The sequence below is a fragment of the Schistocerca serialis genome, chromosome 9 (assembly GCF_023864345.2).
Source record: "Schistocerca serialis cubense isolate TAMUIC-IGC-003099 chromosome 9, iqSchSeri2.2, whole genome shotgun sequence".
Lineage (NCBI taxonomy): Eukaryota > Metazoa > Arthropoda > Insecta > Orthoptera > Acrididae > Schistocerca > Schistocerca serialis.
Window position 1 is genome coordinate 416,871,975 of NC_064646.1, and position 19,416 is coordinate 416,891,390.

Here is a 19,416-nt window from a genome sequence, read left to right on the forward strand (position 1 = left end):
ATTTCACAATGCCGATAACAGCATTCACGAAAGATGGTTGGAGCTAAAACTTCACTGCAGAAAACCAGAAGTAAAATACTGACATTTAAAGGGAAATAAGAATTTGCTAGTAAATTATTAAACAAGTAGTGATTACAGAGTACCGGACAACGTGTCTTTACTCTAGAAGCCAAACTTAACCTCTACACTGCAGATACTGTAGAAGGAACGTTTTCGAGATAAACCAGAGAGATCATTGCATCCTTGAAAGTTCAGTTCAAGCGACAAAGTGGGAGGGTGGGGGCAGGGTGGTTGCGATGTCTTTTTACTATGTGGTGATGTTGAAGATGGCTTGCGGCGTCCTGCAGGCTGTTACAACCCTCGAACCGAAACAGTTGTTTGCGCCTTGTTAAAATGGCGGAGCTTTACCGGGGGCATCATTGCACATCACTGTCCAAATTATAAGGAGCCAGATTTGATAACCATTGGCATCTTCCCAACGTGCAACCGCAAATGTCCGCACAAGGGGAATGGGGCAGAACAGGCTACGTGACGGAGTTTTATGACCTCAGAGTGACCGGTACTTAGTAAGCTACCGACGCCAAAAATTAGATTTGCCAACTGCTGAAAAAGGTAGTGGCCGTGCTCTACCTGCTGGACATAGAACGCTCATAATTCCTTCGTTCTTCGTTCCTCAGAGGTTTCCCATCCTGCCTAGAAGCCAACGGACGCAATCGAGGACATTTCCTGTATCAAAGTGCACCTCTGAAGGAGGAAGAACTCCTCAAATTTCTATCGGATTGTCACCATTTTGCAGAAACTGCTAAGTCTTCTCAAGGTCATCATGCCATACATCAGAATCCGGGATACTGCTCTACAGTATGTAACGAATCTTGCTAGGGTTGTCTCTGTTGTTGGGGAAGTATGCGTGTGAAGTTAGGAAGACGCCCAGTCAGTGAGGCTCCAGCTCTCGGCTGATACACATCCACAGAGCGGCAAGTTAAGTGTTTATCTTTTCCTGTCTTGTCCTCGTAGTATATTAAATTTCGTTCGAGTTTCCCTTGAAGAGGCGTAAAGCTCGCATTTTGTTAGTGTGAATTCAGGAAGTCTGTAGCGCAGTTTTCATTTCTTCTGAGTAACCAGATACATGGCTCATTAACGCAATAGCGTCCATTGGTAGCACATCAGGAGGTTAGCAAGTTTCATATCAAGGATTGTGTCTGCTTTTACAGTTTACTTTTTCAGTTAGTCTTGCTAGGATGGGTAGAATGTGTGCATACTGTGTGCGGACGCAGGAGGAGCTGGCCACAGTTCGTGAGCAGCTGAATGCACTTCTGGCAACAATCAGTCACCTTCAGGCTGCTGCCTAGGGTTGTAGGTGTGGCAGAGAATCTGGTGCGTCACATGGGACACCTCAGGTATGGCTTGTTTCGCCCATGGGTTCCGCTTCGGACACATCTCCTAGTCTACCCGACGCTGTGAAACCGTCCTCACTGCAGAGTAAGTGGCAGGTGGTAACGCGTTCGCGTTGCTCGAAGCGAAGGATCAATGTGGAGACTGGCCGTCTGGCATTGCCCATTCACCCAGTGAGTGGACAGGTGTCCGCTCCTTCAGAAGGGTGCGAGCATGCACACTCGGATGGGGTAGGGAGGTGGGGAGGTTTGCTAATTATCGGTAGCTCCAACGTCAAGTCCGCTATGGAGCCGTTAGGCAGATAGTGTTCAGGACTGAGAAGACAGCTAGCTTGCACTCGGTATGCTTGCCAGGAACCTCGAGATGTGGAGGCGGTCTTGCCTGCTGCTATCGAGCGTGCTGGGTGCAGTCGTCTTAAGTTGTGGCTCTTGTGAACACCAACGACGCTTGTCGCATGGGCTGGAGGCCGTCCACAGTTCATACGAGCGGCTGGTGGAAGTGGTGAAGGCTACTGGCCTCAAGCATGGGGTACAGGAAGAGCTCGCAATTTGCACCGTTGCTGCCACAGTTGATCAGGGTCCTTTGGTTTATAGACGAGTTGAGGGTCTTAATCAAAGGATTTGTGGTCTTGGTTGCAGATTCTAGACCAGCTTTATCGGTTCAGTGTTTGATAGGTCATGGTGCGCTACAAAAAGGAAGCAGCTACTCGGTTAGAAGGGTACTTGCGTTTTTTTTTAGGCTAGGCAGTACTCTGAGGCACTCAGATGAACGCTCGCCAGTCAATAATCAGCAAGGGAAGTCACAACGCATTCAGAGTAGTGACACTTCGACTGTCAAAATTGTCGAAGTATTCGTAACGTATCTCCCGAATTCACTGTCCCGCAGGAATGTTGTCACTCTCAAATTATTCTGGGGACCGAGAGCTGGTTGAAACCCAAATGGAAAATTCTGAGACACTTAGCGAGTCATGGAATGTATATTGGAAAGACAGGTTAGAGGCTATATGAGGGGGAGCGTTCATTGCAGTTGAAAAAAAATACTGTCTCTTTTGAGGTAGAAGTCGAGCGTGACAGTGAAGTTAGCTGGTCGCTTATAACAGGTCTAGCTGAAACCAAGCTAAGTGTTGAATGTTTCTGCCGGCCAACCGATTCTGCCGTGGCAGGTCTAGAGTTATTCAAAGAATGTCTATGGTTAGTAGCGCGTAAATACCCAGATCATGCATTACTAGTTGGAAGCGACTTTAACCTGCCGTTTATAGACTGGGATGTCTATGGATTCATTGCACGGGTACAGACAGATCGTCATGCGAAATGCTTTTGAATACGTTTTCTGAAAATTGTCTTGAGCATCTAGTTCGACAGCCCGCACGCAATGGAAATAAACTTCGTAGCTACAAATAGAGTGGACCATATAGACAACGTCAATATAAAAATGGGGATTAGCGATCATGATGTCATTATAGCAACTACGGTTATGAAAGTTAATAAATCTGTACAGAAGGCTAGGAGAGCGTTTCTACTAGAAAGAGCAGATAAGGAGTTGTTAGCATCTCACGTAGGCAGTGAACTGAGATCAATTGATTCCAGTAAGATGCACGTAGAAATATTATGGACAAAGATTAAGCACATTGCAGATCCTGGTCTGGAGAATTATATGCGTAGTAAGTGGATGAAGGACGGAAAGGACCCACCATGGTTTAATAACGACAAGCAAAGGTTAGTAGAGATGCGTGCGTCTTTGAAAAAGTCAATGCGCGAAGCATACAACTGCAACCACCGTCACACGTTAGTAAAAGATCTGGTAGGGAAGCCAAGAAAATTTTGGTCCTATGTAAAACCGCTAAGTGGGTCTAAGGCTTCCATCCAGGCACTTCTTGACCAGTCGGGTATGGCAGTTGCAGAAAGGAAAATTAAAGCGGAAGTTTTAAATTTAATGTTTAAGAATGCGTTCATGCACGAGAATCATACATAGACACACCGTCATTTGACCATCGAACAGACGCGTGTATGGACGACATAGCAATAAGCATCCCTGGCGTAGAGAAACAACTGCCGGCCGTTGTGGCCGAGCGGTTCTAGGCGCTTCAGTCCGGAACCACGCGGCTGCTACGGTCGCAGGTTCGAATCCTGTCTCGGGCATGGATGTGTGTAATGTTCTTAGGTTAGTTAGGTTTAAGTAGTTCTAAGTCTAGGGGACTAATGACCTCAAACATTAAGTCCCATAGTGCTTAGAGCCATTTGAACCATTTGAAGAGAAACAACAGAAGGAGTTGAAAACAAATAAGTCACCAGTTCCGGATGGAATACCAATTCGGCTTTTCCAAAAATATTCTACGGCATGGCCCCTTACTTAGCTTGCATTTATGGCGAATCTCTCGCCCAGCTCAAAGTCCCAAGCGACTGGAAAAAAAGCGCAGGTGAATCCTGTGCATAAGGAGGTCAGATGAACGGACCCGTAAAATTACAGACCAACGTCTCTAACATCTGTTTACGGCAGAATCCTTGAATATATTCTCAATTCGTATGTAATAAATTTTCTTCAGGCTGAGAATTTTATGTCCACGAATCAGCATAGTTTTAGAAAGCACCACTTGTGAGAATCTCAGCTTGCCTTACTCTCACCTGATGTATTGCGAACTATGGATGAAGGGCAACAGACGGATTCCATATTTCCGGAAAGCGTTTGATACGGTGCCCAATTGCAAGCTGTTAATGAAGATAAGAGCATACAGAATAGGTTCACAGATGTGTGAGTGGCTCGAAGACTTGTTAAGTTATAGGATCCAGTACGTTGTCTTCGAAGGCGAGTATTCATCAGCGACAAGAGTATCGTCAGGAGAGCTCCAGGGATGTGTGATAGCACCGCTATTATTCTCTTTATACAGAGTGGGACAAATAAAGGTGGCCCAGATAACAGTTCCATGGTACAAAGAAACACAACAGAGGAGAGGAAATACAGTATTAACCTGACTATAGACGATGTAGAAAATGACCACGATTATCTCTTAGCAGTTTTGGGGCCTGCTCAGTAAACTGCTGAAGGGGTGTCGAAGGTGGACTGTTGGAATTTCTGCAGTCTCATCCGAAATGTTCTGTTGCAGTTCTTGAAGACTGTGAGGCTTGTTGCGATACACCTTAGACTTGAGGGATCCCCACACAGAGTAATCGCACACTGACAGATCAGGTGGCCTGGGTGGCCAGCTACGGCTGCAACCTGACTGATCCCTGCTAAAAACTCTACGAGGCGTGAAAATTGTATAAATGTCGTCCAAGATCCGGCCGGCTGCATGGGCAGTTACTCCATTCTATTGGAAGTAACTGTAGGTCTTTTCCTCCTCCGTTAATGCTGCCACAAATAGTTTCAAAATGTTGTCAACGTAACGCGCCGAAGCGCTGATGAAAGAAGATGAGACCAATAATGCGGCTTGCAGCCACTGCACACCAAACCCTAACCTTCTGATCACATAGTGGTGTTTCGTGGAAGTTTTGCGGATTCTCCGCTGCACAGAACCTGTGATTCTGTGAGATGACATAACCACTCAGGTGAAACGAGGTTTCATCAGACATAAAGAACAGATCCATGTCCAAGCCATTCATTGTTATCTCAGTGAACAGTCACTAACAAAACTGGAGGCGCAGAGCAGCATCTGCTGGACTTAACGCATGAACACCAGACACTCAGTAGGCGTGCGTGAGCAGGTCCAGGTGGAGTATTCGACTGATCTGCCGGTCTCTTGCGACAGGCGTCGGGTTGATTTGGTAGGACACTGAAGCATGTTCTGATGAACGGCAGCCCTAACACTTTTGTATGTCTCATTTTTAATATTCTGTATCTACATCTACATTGATTCTCCGCAAGCCAGCTTATGGCTACTAGTCATTATCTTTCCTTCTCGCACATAGATCGAGGGAAAAACAACTGTCTATATGTCTCCGCACGAGCCCTAATTTATCGTATCTTTTCTTCGTGGTTCTTACGCGCAATATGTTGGACACAACAGAATAGTTCTGTAGTCAAGGCGTTACGTTTGTACTTTGTATCATGTTAGGTGGGTAGATCACATAACTAATGAGGAAGTGTTGAATAGGATTGGGGAGAAGAGAAGTTTGTGGCACAACTTGACTAGAAGCAGGACATATTCTGAGGCATCAAGGACTCACCAATTTAGTATTGGTGGGCAGCGTGGAGGGTAAAAATCGTAGAGGGAGACCAAGAGATGAATAAACTAAGCAGATTCAGAAGGATGTAGGTTGCGGTAGGTACTGGGAGATGAAGAAGCTTGCACAGGATAGAGTAGCATGGAGAGCTGCATCAAACCAGTCTCAGGACTGAAGACCACAACAACAACAACATGTTACATTGCATACCCATCTCGCTGCCGCATTCCTGTCCTGCGCATTCTTCTCCGCAGCGGACAGTGTACACAATTCTTAAGTAGTTGCACTGGTACTTACCTGTTCCTGAGCCATCGAGACGAGACGGCAAATTCTCTGGAAGAGCAGAGAGCGTGGAAGAAGGCGGTGCGGTAACCGTCGTCCTCGGGGTCGGGCGCCGAAAGCGCAACTGAGAAGATGCCATCGACGAGCTGGTAGTTGAATCCCGCGATGTCGAAATCTCCGTACAGCGGGTCCATGCGGAAGAAGTTGTGGCGCAGGCGGCGCGAGCTGCGGTCGGACAGGCTGAAGACGACCAGCGCCGAGGAGCCCAGGTCCGGCAGGTAGGCGAACGCCTCGCCGCAGTGGCCCGCCTCAACATCCACCGCGATACTGGCGAAGAACGACGTCGCGTCGAAGTCGTCTCTCCGCAGGTAGTACCTGTGGGCACAGGCAGCTGTTTTCAAATAGGCCGTCCTCAGAAGACATAGAAAAACTGTTGGCCTTGTTACATAGGAATTGGACATAAGTACGGAAAAACCATGAGAAATAGCCGCCCATTCACATCCCGACTGGTCGGTCGAACACGCCCCCCCCCCCGGTCCCTCACCACCGACCACTACCCACGGCTGACACGGCTGAGCGGGACGCCGACCGTCTGACTTTCTGTGGACTGACGGAGTTTGGGATAGCAGGCAGTGATCAGGGCAAGCGGGTAGCGATCTGCCCGCAAACTGACGCACGCAGACTGAAACCTCGCCTTAGAAAAATTTATGAATGACTGAGCTGTTAAACCCCTTACGTTATTTGATTTTCAAACAGCTGAGCAAAACTGAACGTACTCAGACATTTCTCTGTTTACTTATTCTGATCATCACTAAACTGACACACAATATGTTTAGCGCAACGCAATCTGACATTCAATAATCCCTACAAAAGAATGTCCGTGACTGACAATAACCTATGCCTTTCATGAATCACTTACCTCACAAAAATCTTCGTTACTCGAACTACTGCAGTACAGCGAGCGCCAATACTACCAGTTAAATAAAGGATTCTAACTACTGAAGGCACTAACTACTGATAGGCATAGTTAGCAAACGAAAGATTGTGACAGAGAACAAACAATGTATTTACCTTAATAATGTTCAAAAGTCATCATATATACAGCAGTTCATGAAATCCAGTATTACAAATTTACTCTTTCTGATGGACACACGTCCAGATCGTCCGCTCTCAAAATTCCGCCATCTCTCTCCCCTCATCCACCACTGCTGGCGGCTCACCTCCAACTGCGCAACGCTACGCGCTGTTCACATCCAACTGCCCAACACTACAATAGCGAATATTCCAACAATGCCAACCAGCCACAGATTGCACACAGCACAGCCAGTGATTTCCATACAGAGCGCTACGTGACGTTACCAATATAAAAACCTAAACAGCCTACTTACAAGACCACGGACTCGACCACCGAAAAATCTGCCGTAGAAAGGCGAACGTGTCGGAGCGGTCCTATTCGACAGTGTATGTGGACGTAGTGCATACTTGAACATGAATGCAGATGCTAGCCGAGCCTCTAAGTTGTGCCTTTGTATTTGACATTGAACGACACCTGTGCAATGTCCTCCACACTTCGCAAGTGTCAGTCGTGTTCAGAACAGTTTTCTGTGTAGTTGTGAGTCCATTGTTTTGGAGCTTAGTGCATCTGAACACGGGAAAATTGTTGGTGCCGATATGGTGGATGCTTCTATAACCAAAGTAGCTGAGGTGGTTGGGGTTTCGAAGAGGCACCGTACCGAAGATTTGTAGCGCACACAGAGAAAGTGGAAAAACATCATCCTCTAAGTCACAAAGAGGATGAAAATATGTGCTGAGTGATCGTGACGGTCACTGAAGAAGATTATGACGAAAAATAAGAAAACGACAACCGCAAAAGTCACTGCAGAAGAAGGGGAGCTCCATAACCTATGACCTGCAGGGCGAGCTGCAGTTCCAAAGCAACGCATCAGTGATGTAAATGATCGTAACGGTAAAACGTGGTGCCGAAGCCATAAAACCTGGACTGAGAGAACAATGAAAGAAAGTGATATGGTCGGTTGAAACTTGCTGCACAGTGGTTTCAGCTGTTGGTCCAGACTGCATCCCAAGAGTGGACCACGGCGGTGGTTCGGTGATGATTTTGGCAGCCACGTCGTGGCGTTCCACGGGTCCCATGGTTACTCTGCAGCGTGGCACTACTGCCAGGGATTATGTGATAATTTTGCCTGATTAGGTCCATTCAATGGTACAATGTTTGCTCCCAGTGGTGAGTCTGTGTTCCAAGATGACGGGGTGCTTGTTCACATGGTTCGCATTGTGCGGGACTCGTTTTGTGAACACGAGGATGAATTTTCGCATCTCCACTGTGCACCACAGTCACCAAATCTACTTTGGAGAGAAGGCTGCATGATAGCTATCTGTTTCCGTCATCGACACCTGAACTTGTCACTAGTTTTCAGGACAAATGATATAATGTTCCCTTGAAAACCATACAGGGCCTTTATTTGTCCGTTCCGAAACGGCTGAAAGCTGTTTTGAATGCCAATGGTTTTCCTACACCGTACTGGGGATAGTAACGTATCCACTTTCCAATATCCTCGTCGTAGAAAGCAGCTGCCTGTGCTTTCGCCCAGTTATCTTCACTGGTCTGCAGCTCGTTGTCTGTGGAAAAATTTTGTCTTCATAGCCAGCGGTTCTTGTGAGCAGAGATGAGACTGAGGGGGAGCCAATTACGGACTGTATTGTGGGAGAACAAACACTTCTCATTTGGAACGCTGCGGTAGCGTCTTCATTGCCCTGCCGCGTGCGGCCGAGAATTGGCATGATGAAGGAACTGCTCGACAATTGCGTTATGTGGGTTGCATGGCACAGGCGAAATCTCTAACCAGGCCCTCATACTTGGCGGGAGACGCTATTCCCTACGCTTCTTTACGTGCTCAGTGTTCACTCAAAACTGAAAAGAGCGACCCGACACGATCGACGGGATTGCTAGAGACAGTGCCCAGCACATCTGCGCAAAGCTTTACCCGAATTTCCCAGTGGTTTCCATTTCGCGACCGATCGGAACTTACTTTCTGGACAACTCTGGTGTATTGTATGTAAATCCCGGTGGTGTTTGTAACATATAGCGTGTTTATGAGTGGCTGTCTAATGTTGTCCGTCCGCAGCTCGTGGTCGTGCGGTAGCGTTCTCGCTTCCCGCGCCCGGGTTCGATTCCCGGCGGGGTCAGCGATTTTCTCTGCCTCGTGATGACTGGGTGTTGCGTGATGTCCTTCGGTTAGTTAGGTTTAAGTAGTTCTAAGTTCTAGGTGACTGATGACCATAGATGTTGTCCCATAGTGCTCAGAGCCATTTTAATGTTGTCCCCTCAAAGGAATTCTCAAGGCTACAAATGATTAAAACGACCCTACAACTAGAGACCTCTATAAAACCAAGTATTATGTTGTGATTTGAATTCAGTATAGCAGATCAAACCAATAGTTCCTGTCGGGATGCTACTAGAACGAATCACAACTTGGATACCGTAAATGACTTATTCTCAAAACACATATAGAGTGCACAATGTCCGATTCTTCCCTAAATGTAATTTCGAGATTGGCAGAACATACGTTTGCTTTAGACCGCGTCCCAATTTATTAGACAGAAACAGAGTTGGCTAATATTGATTAGCGGTGACAAACAGAAGACTTACACTCTGACTGCCACTTTCAGAAAAAATTCAGTAGGCACGCAAATGGAACTCAGCACATTTACTGTGAGTGTTTCCCTATCCACCGAACCGAAGTCTGCATCTCACCTATTGAAGCAAAGACAGCAGTTGACTGCACCGACGGCGTGCTGGTCGGAGCGTTGGCCACTGTGCAGATGACGTATGTAGCTACGTGTAATTCTCTGCCTACACAGTGGACGCAGGATGCTGTTTACAAACTACCAGCGTTGAAATTACCTCAGTACAAGACAGAACGCAAGTCAAGATTTCTGTTTGCTCACAAGCCAGAAACAGAAATTCGACTCAAGTATTGTCCTATAAAGAAGCACTTCATTGTTTGTGATATTCCACAGAGAAGGAAAGAATCGTCAGTCGAGTAAACTGAATAATTCCGTTCACAGGAAAACGACTTCACGTGCTCCTTGTGGAGAAAATCAACAGTTACCAAAATCGAACTGCAAGATTCTGCTCTGTGGGTCTCGCCTGCGAAGTCTGTATGTCGATCCCTGGAGGGAAGTATCTTCGACCAATCTCCGCATGAAAGCGTGTCCACGCCATATTCCCGCTCGATCCCAGGCATGCGGCGTCTACTTTAGCGTTCAGGCAACGAATTACAGCAGCTTTTACGAAAACATTACCTCCAACTACATGGGTCATGAATTTGCCAGCTAATCGCCTAAAGTTCATACTCCTTTCAGGAGATTTTCTGGACGTTTCCGTTTCCCATCCTACATCCTTAGCACTCCGCCACTCAGATACGCGTCTCTGTTTTTCAGTGGGAAGTGTGCCCTTGGAAGTCAGCTTGTGACCATCGTTTGTGACGCCACGCATTCCTTTGCTCTAAAAAGGGTGTCTTTTTGCCTTGCTTCGCCCCCATCGCTATTCTGAATTATTTTTTTCAGCCCACTACAGTGCAAACTTCTGCCATCACTGTCCGCATTATGGCGGTTCTGCGGCCTGTAGTCAGCCGCCTCCTCGGTCTGTTCTCTCTCGGAACAGTAAACGTCCGCCCCTGCAGAACACAGCTCTCCACCTGACCTCTCTTCAGCTGATAGCGGCTTTTGAGGAACGTGTTGTCCACATCGCCGTTTCTGTCAGCGTTTAGTACTATGGAAATAGTAAGCAGCTGGTGCTAGCCAGTGTCAGTCAATGATATGATTAATAATCCGATTGTGCATCGTAAACAATGATCTAATATAAATACACTACTGACCATTAAAATTTCTACACCATGAAGATGACGTTCTACAGGCGCCAAATTTAACCGACAGCAAGAAGATGCTGTGATTTGCAAATCATTAGCTTTTCAGAGCGTTCACACAAGGTTGGCGCCGGTGGCGACACCTAAAAAGTTTCCAACCGATTTCTGATATACAAACAGCAGTTGACCGGCGTTGCCTGGTGAAACGTTGTTGTGATGCCTCGTGTAAGGAGGACAAATGCGTACCATCACGTTTCCGACTTCGATAAAGGTCGGATTGTAGCCTATCGCAATTGCGGTTTATCGTATCGCGACATTGCTGCTCGCATTGGTCGAGATCCAATGACTGTTAGCAGAATATGGAATCGGTGTTTTCAGGAGGGTAATACGGAAGGCCGTGCTGGATCCCAACGGCCTCGTATCACTAGCAGTCGAGATGACAGGCATCTTATCTGCATGGCTGTAACGGATCGTGCAGCCACGTCTCGATCCCTGAGTCAACAGATAAGGACGTTCGCAAGAGAACAAACGACGACGTTTGCAGCAGCATGGACTATCAGCTCGGAGACCAGGGCTGCGGTTACCCTTGACGCTGCATCGCAGACAAGAGCGCGTGCGATGATGTACTCAACGACGAACCTGGGTGCACGAGTGGCAAAACGTCATTTTGTCTGATGAATCCAGGTTATGTTTACAGCATCATGATGGTCGCATCCGTGTTTGCCGACATCGCAGTGAACGCACATTGGAAGCGTGTATTCGTCATCGCCATACCGACGTATCACCCGGCGTGATGGTATGGGGTGCCATTGGTTACACGTCTCGGTCACCTCTTGTTCGCATTGACGGCACTTTGAACAGTGGACGTTACATTTCAGATGTGTTACGACCCGTGGCTCTACCCCTCATTCGATCCCTGCGAAAACCTACATTTCAGCAGGATAATGCACGACCGCATGCTGCAGGTCCTGTACGGGCCTTTCTGGATACGCCCTGGCCAGCACATTCTCCAGATCTCTCACCAATTGAAAACGTCTGGTCAATGGCGGCCGAGCAACTGGCTCGTCACAATACGCCAGTCACTGCTCTTGATGAAATGTGGTATCGTGTTGAAGCTGCATGGGCAGCTGTTATTGTACACGCCATTCAAGCTCTGTTTGACTCAATGCCCAGGCGTATCAAGGCCGTTATTACGGCGAGAGGTGGTTGTTCTGGGTACTGATTTCTCAGGATTTATGCACCCAAATTTCTTGAAAATGTAATCACATTTCAGTTCTAGTATAATATATTTGTCCAATGAATACCCGTTTATCATCTGCATTTCTTCTTGGTGTAGCAATTTTCATGGCCAGTAGTGTATAAATTGAAAAGAGTTGACATATGAATGGTGTAAAAATGTTACCGCCTTACAATTTTTAAAGCATTGGCTGAAGATGTGCGGGAGATGTTGTACCGTTGACTCCCCATTTCCGACCCATATGGGACGAGGGAAATGAAAGGTATTCCGATCCGAACCACCGGCGGATCGAAGCTTAATCGAAGACACGCATTTATACAAAACATATTTATGTCGTAAAACACCAGGAAATGAAGACAACAGAAGAGATTCTAGCCAATGAGCTGTCTGCATTAGATAATTACTTCAAAATCTGGAGACTCCAACCCAGTGTGAGTAAAACAGAAGTGTGTTGCTTCCATCTAAATAACCAGTTGACGAACGTAAAACTGGAAATAAGTTTCAGAGGCAGAATTCTTCGTCATATTGGAACCCAAAATATCTTGGTGTCATCCTGGATTGTACACTATGCTTCAAACAACACCTTCTTAACTTAGCTCAAAAGCTGAGGACTCGAAACAACATCCTCCATAAGCTACGCGGAACTACCTGGGGATCTTCAGCAACCACCCCGCGATCTTCAGCTCTGGGCTTGGTGTACTCAAGTGCTGAGTATTGTGCACCTGTTTGGATGATCATACAAGGAGCCGGCCGAAGTGGCCGTGCGGTTAAAGGCGCTGCAGTCTGGAACCGCAAGACCGCTACGGTCGCAGGGTCGAATCCTGCCTCGGGCATGAATGTTTGTGATGTCGTTAGGTTAGTTAGGTTTAACTAGTTCTCAGTTCTAGGGGACTAATGACCTCAGCAGTTGAGTCCCATAGTGCTCAGAGCCATTTGAACCATTTGATCATACAAGGCTTGTTGATACCCAGCTAAATACGACAATGCGCATATCATCTGGCGCAATCAGATCTACTGGCTTTCACTGTTAACCAGTATAATGCCTCCTGATCTACGCAGATGTACTGCCCTTATGAGAGAATTCCACAAGACCTCCAGGAATTCTAACCTACCCGTGCATAGTGACCTGCCACTTTTAAATCGCAATAGACTGAAATCACGCCATCCAACTCTGTGCGATGCTGCTGCCATGGTTGCTAAGAATTTCAAATCTCTTGAAGAATGGAAAGGTCGGTGGGAAGCAGTGACAGATGTGCACCTGCATAATATCTTCTCTGGTGCTAAACTTCCAGTGGATTCGACCAGCCGGCCGGAGTGGCTGTGCGGTTCTAGGCGCTACAGTCTGGAACCGGGCGGCCGCTACGGTCGCAGGTTCGAATCCTGCCTCGGGCATGGATGATTGTGATGTCCTTAGGTTAGTTAGGTTTAATTAGTTCTAAGTTCTAGAAGACTGATGACCTGAGAAGTTAAGTCGCATAGTGCTCAGAGCCATTTGAACCATTTGATTCGACCTACCACGCAAGACCTGGACTACTCTCAACAGAATCCGTACCAGCCATGGGCGATGCAGGGATGCTCTCTTTAAGTGGAAGTAGCTGCCTGATCCAGCTTGTGACTGTGGGGCTCCATACCAGACTGAAACTTCCTGGCAGATTAAAACTGTGTGCTGGACCGAGACTCGAACTCGGGACCTTTGGCTTTCGCGGGCAAGTGCTCTACCAACTGAGCTACCCAAGCACGACTCACGCCTCGTCTTCACAGCTTCACTTCTGCCAGTACCTCTTCTCCTACCTTCGCAGGAGAGCTTCTGTAAAGTTTGGAAGGTAGGAGACGAGATACTGGCAGAAGTAAAGCTGTGAGTACCGGGCGTGAGTCGTGCTTCGGTAGCTCAGATGGTAGAGCACTTGCCCGCGAAAGGTAAAAGTCCCGAGTTCGAGTCTCGGTCCAGCACACAGTTTTAATCTGCCAGGAAGTTTCATATCAGCGCACACTCCGCTGCAGAGTGAATATTTCATTCTGGATCCAAACCAGACTGTTCACCACATTGTCAGTGAATGCAGGATTCGAGCCTGTCACGGCGCCAAAGAGGACTTCCTGCTAGCAACTCCAGATGCAGTGCGCTGGATTGAAGGACTGGATATTCAGTTGTAAAGACAAACTTAAGTTTATTGTGTGTCAATATGTACATATGTATAAGTAATTTAATTTCATGATATGTCTGTATTAGCCATTAGCTAAATAATAATAAATAGTATGCTGTAAATCACGACGAGAATATATACCAGATACCAGCACGTTTCTGAGCGTGCTCGTACTACGTCGGGAACGTGGTTTTGCGTCTTCACGCTGAGCAATACGTTCCGCGCGACGGCCGCAGACAGGGTACCTGAGGAGGAGGGTGTCGGTGCGCAGGTCGTAGACGAGTAGCTGCGGCCGGGTGAGGCGGGCGAGCGTGCCCTGCCCCAGGTCGGCGGTGCCGGCGTCCATCACCCACAGCCGGTCGCACGCGTCCGCCCTGACGCGGTAGGCGGACGTGATGCGCGCTGGCTCGCCCTCGGCGCGCTCGCCACCCTCCAGCCGCTGCGTCTCCCAGTCCGGGTACGGCGACAGCGGCGGCGACCGTGGCGACGCAGGCGCCCTCTCGTCCCCTGCAAAGTGGCCAGCACTCACTCTCTCATCACTTAATACGGAAACATCACGGTTAAACCTCTGAACACAAGGTTGTTACGAGGGTCACTTCAACAGAAAAGCACACAATTATTTTTTTAAATCCATCTTTTATATATGTTGAGAGCGTATGGGTGCTATTCTGTCATTCTGCGCAACGGATTAATCTGTGATGTACCCTTTACCCTGTGGCTCCTGCAAGATGCAATTTCCACCCCCACACTACTACAGAAGTCAGACAGACGCTCCTAACGTTCTAAAGAGAAATGCCTGAAAAACTTTAAGCAATAAATATCTTCTGGAGTCCTCCACTGTAAGGAAATGACACAAAAAATTCACAAAATTTCTTACGTAACTAGTGGGATACTTGGGTACTGGAGTAGTGCTAGTTAGTGTAAGAAAAACATGAAACTAACGAAAACTATTATTTATTTTGCAAAAATTCTGAGAAATCACAATGGCACTTTTAGTTATGAACTGAACAAATTATTTCCGGGTTCTTTTTGGAATTAAGGATAGGATTCGCTAACGAAATTTCTATACATAGTTTAAGACTGTTATTGACTTGGCAGAATGGCTGAGAGCCGCACCTACTCAACTTGAATAATTATCCGTTAGAATGTTGCTAGGTACGGTCGAGGCTGTCGTGTGTGAAATGCAGTGAGGTGTACTGTTGTGGAGGAAATATGGGGCTGTAGCATACAATACTGTAAGCTGCGATGACTGCTGTCTGCGCTGCTCGCTGCTGACAAATAAGATAACTCTCATTCTATCTGGATTGACCTTCGCCAATCAAACTATCCCTACGCCTTGTTGAAGTCGAGGACTCCTAATCGCCACTAGTCTAACTATTGGCGTGGTACACTGGTCAGATAACCAGTCCACCGTGATGCCATTCAAAATTCGCTCGCAGGCGTTTAACTATAACTCTGTCCGTTCACACCACACAATAAGTGTGGTGGCCAACACAGTGAACAACGCTTAATCGCAAGGACTCAATAATTCGCTCTCGACAGAGGTGCTTTCCCAGTGAAGTACTGAGGAGAGACTTGTTCCTCGCTCTTTGAGTACACGTACGAGCGCGCACGCTCTCGTAACGAGTTCTCGCTCCAAGAGCGACAACGGAACGGCCCCTCTCCACGCCAGACGTGAAGGGGTATATCTTTCAGTCTCTTCCATTACTCCTTCAGCTCAAGGCGTCAGGGATATCGTCTGCCAATCAGCATTGCTCTTCTAAAACGGGAGAATGACGTTTCGTTTAAGGCGACCAATCCAGAAATCTGTAGCTTTGGCGTTTGCTGTCTCCCTGTGAAAATCCCTGAAACTCTGGTTTATATTTCTAAAGAATTCATAGGCTGGGCGCTCCCACACAATGTAGCGCAATTTGCTTTTAAGCCGAACACGGGGTGTTCTTCCTTTCACTCGGGCAAACGCTGTCTGCTCTATGGGTGGTCACCGGACAACATAGATGGCCTGATGGCCTGAGTCGTCCTCTGATGGGACCAGCCCCCCGGCGTGTGGTTTGCATCTCCCGAACTAAAAGCTCCTGCGACCGTCGTGTCTTGAATGTGTGTGTACACCAGCTTTGAGTATTTCAATCTTGGAGCGCATTTGCGATTTACTAATTATTTGCATATCGTTTACATGAATTCATACAACACTGACTTTATCTTATCGAGTTTGGGTTCGAATGAAGCGTCTTGATGTGCGAATATGATTGTGAGGGCGGAATATGTAAGCAATGAATGTCAGGATACCACGACGTCTTACAATGTTTGAAAGTTTTACAGTGTGTAGATACATCCTTTAGGAACAATATTTTCATTTCTCAACATAATTTCCATCCCTCTCAACTGCCTTATGCCATCTTGGAACCAGCGCCTGTATACCCGACCGGTAAAATTCTGGACCAACCTGTTGTAGCCACTGTTTGACAGTGTGCACAAGGGAGTCATCATCTTCAAATCTTGTTCCACGAAGAGTCTTTCAGTTTCCCAAAGAGGTGATACGTCAGATGGAGCCAGGTCAGGACTGTAAGGCGGGTGTTTAGTGTTGTCCATCCGAGTTTTATGATCGCTTCCATGGCTTTTTGACTGACATGTGGCCGTGCATTGTCGTGCAACAGCAAAACATCCTGCTTTTGCCGATGTGGTCGAACACAGTCGAGCTTGACGTTTCTTCAGTGTCTTCACATATGCATCAGAATTTATGGTGGCTCCACTTGGCATGATGTCCACAAGCAAGAGTCCTTCGGAATCGAAAAACACCGTAGCCATAACTTTTGCAGCAGAAGGTGTGGTTTTGAATTTTTTTTTCTTGGGTGAATTTGCATGATGCCACTCCATTGATTGCCTCTTCGTCTCTAGTGAAAAATGATGGAGCCATGTTTCATCACCTGTCACAATTCTTCCAAGAAATTCCTGTCCCCCATTCTCGTACTGTTCCAAAAGTCCACTGCATACAGTTTTTCTTGTTTCTTTTTGAGCCACTGTCAACATCCTGGGAACCCACCTGGCACAAACTTTTTTTTAACGCCAACATTTTCAGTATTCTGCAAACACTTCCTTCCCCTATCCCAACGTAGCGCGACAATTCGTTCACTGTGACGCGTCTGTCAGCAGTCACCAATTCCTTAACTCTCTGCACATTGCCTGGAGTGTGTGCAGTACGAGGCCTGCCGCTGCGAGGACAATCCTCAATATTGCCGTGCCAGTTTTCATCACGTGACCTGTTTGCCCACCGACTAACTGTACTGCAATCGACAGCAGCATCTCCATACACCTCCTTCAACCTCTTGTGGATGTTTCCCACTGTCTCGTTTTCACAGCACAGGAATTGTATGACAGCACGTTGCTTCTGACGAACGTCAAGTGTAGCACCCCTCTTGAAAACATGCTGTGATGGCGCCACTCACGGGAACAGGTTGAACTAAGTTTGAAAACAAGCGAGAAGGATCTATCTACACACTGTAAAACTTTCGCACATGCAGAATGAAAACTGTATTTTTACAAAATAGTGAGCATTCTTTTGCAGTGACCCTCGTAGTACTACTGCATATTTTCTACATGGACAACTGCAAAACTCAAACAATATTAAAGGGTGAAACATCTAGGCAGATTTAAACTGTTTGCCGGACTGAGACTCGACCTTTGGACCGTTCCCTTTCTCGGCCAAATGCTCTTACCGACTGAGCTATCCAAGCACAGCCTTACTACCACCACTAACTCATCTCCTACACTCTAAACTTCACAGAAGTTCACTGTAAAATAGCAAACAATCCCAGACTGTGGGCAAGCCATATCTCCACAATATCCTTTCTTCCAGAAGTGCTAGTCCCGCCAGGCAAGCGGAAGAGCTTCTCTGAAGTGAGGAAGCTTGAAGATGCGGTACTGGCGAAAGTAACGCTGAGAGGTTGGGTACTGCATGGATAGTTCGGTAGGCAGAGCACTTGCCCACGAAAGTCAAAGACTCAGGTTCAACTCCCGGTCCAGGATGCAGCTTTGATTCTACCAGGTGCAGTATATCGATTCAGCCAAAACACGATGTATTATAACTTTACTGACTCTACAAATACGACAAAGATAATGGCGCCGGCCGCTGTGATCGAGTGGTTCTAGGCGCTTCAGTCCGAAACCACGCTGCTGCTACAGTCGCAGGTTCTAACCCTGCCTCGGGCATGGATGTGTGTAATGTCCGTAGGTTAGTTAAGTTTCAGTAGTTCAAGTCTAGCGGACTGATGACCTCAGATGTTATGTCCCATAATGATTAGAGCCATCTGAACCATTTTGATAATGTCTTTCACAGAAAAGAATCCAGTTTGATTCCAAATAATAATAATAAATGATAAAATTTTACAAAAAGTTTCCCACTTCAATTGTCCAGGGTGTGATATAAGTTTTAACTATGAAAAAAGACATTCAGGAGACGGTTGATAAATACCAAGTTATGTCTGGAACACTTAGAAGAACTTAGGGGAAGGTAACAAGACAGGAAACACGAATGAAATTTTATGAAGTTATAGTTGTACCTACTCCTGTGCATGGTTCCAAATCACGGCAGTAACAAAAAAGAAAAATCACGAGCCGTGGGATAACTCCTAATATTGCGTCGGACCTCCTTTTTCTCGACGTACTGCAGCATCTCGATGTGGCAGGGTCTCAAAAATTCATTGGATGCCCCCTGCAGAAATATTTACACATACTATAGTCGTCCATAATTGCGATTATCTCTTCCAAATGTTTGATGGGATTTTTGTCGGGCGATCTGGATGGTCATAGCATTTCCTCAGATTGAGCAGAATGATCTTCAAACCAGTTCCGAACAATTGTGGTCCAGTTACTTGGCACACTGTCATCTACGGTTCAAATGGCTCTGAGCACTATGCGACTTAACTTCTGAGGTCATCAGTCGCCTAGAACTTAGAGCTAATTAAACCTAACTAACCTAAGGACATCACACACATCCATGCCCGAGGCAGGATTCGAACCTGCGACCATAGCTGTCACTCGGTTCCAGACTGTAGCGCCTAGAACCGCACCGCCACTCCGGCCGGCTGTCATCTATCAGAAATTCCATAGCTGTTTGGGTCATGAAGTCCATCAATGGCTGCAAATGGCCAATGATCAGTTCAGTTGGAGCAGAAGACCCAGACCATTCCACGTAAAACAGTTCCTTCTTGACAACTTGGCTCCATGGCTTGGTGGGGTCTGCACCACACTCCAACCCTACCATCAGTTCTTACCAAATTAATTCGGGACTCATGTGACCAGGCCACCGTTTTCCAGTCGTCTAGGAT

At 46.9% G+C, this 19,416-nt stretch overlaps 1 protein-coding gene across 1 annotated transcript in view; it reads right to left on the bottom strand.

The window, feature by feature from the left end:
* Positions 1-19,416, bottom strand: part of LOC126418762 (L-dopachrome tautomerase yellow-f2-like) — a 134,115-nt gene that overhangs the window by 22,171 nt on the left and 92,528 nt on the right. The window contains exons 3-4 of the mRNA XM_050085688.1: positions 14,341-14,602; positions 5,847-6,206 (exon numbers count right to left, since the gene is read on the bottom strand). Of these exons, the coding sequence (XP_049941645.1) occupies positions 5,847-6,206; positions 14,341-14,602 (622 nt within the window). The remainder of the gene's footprint in view (positions 1-5,846; positions 6,207-14,340; positions 14,603-19,416) is intronic.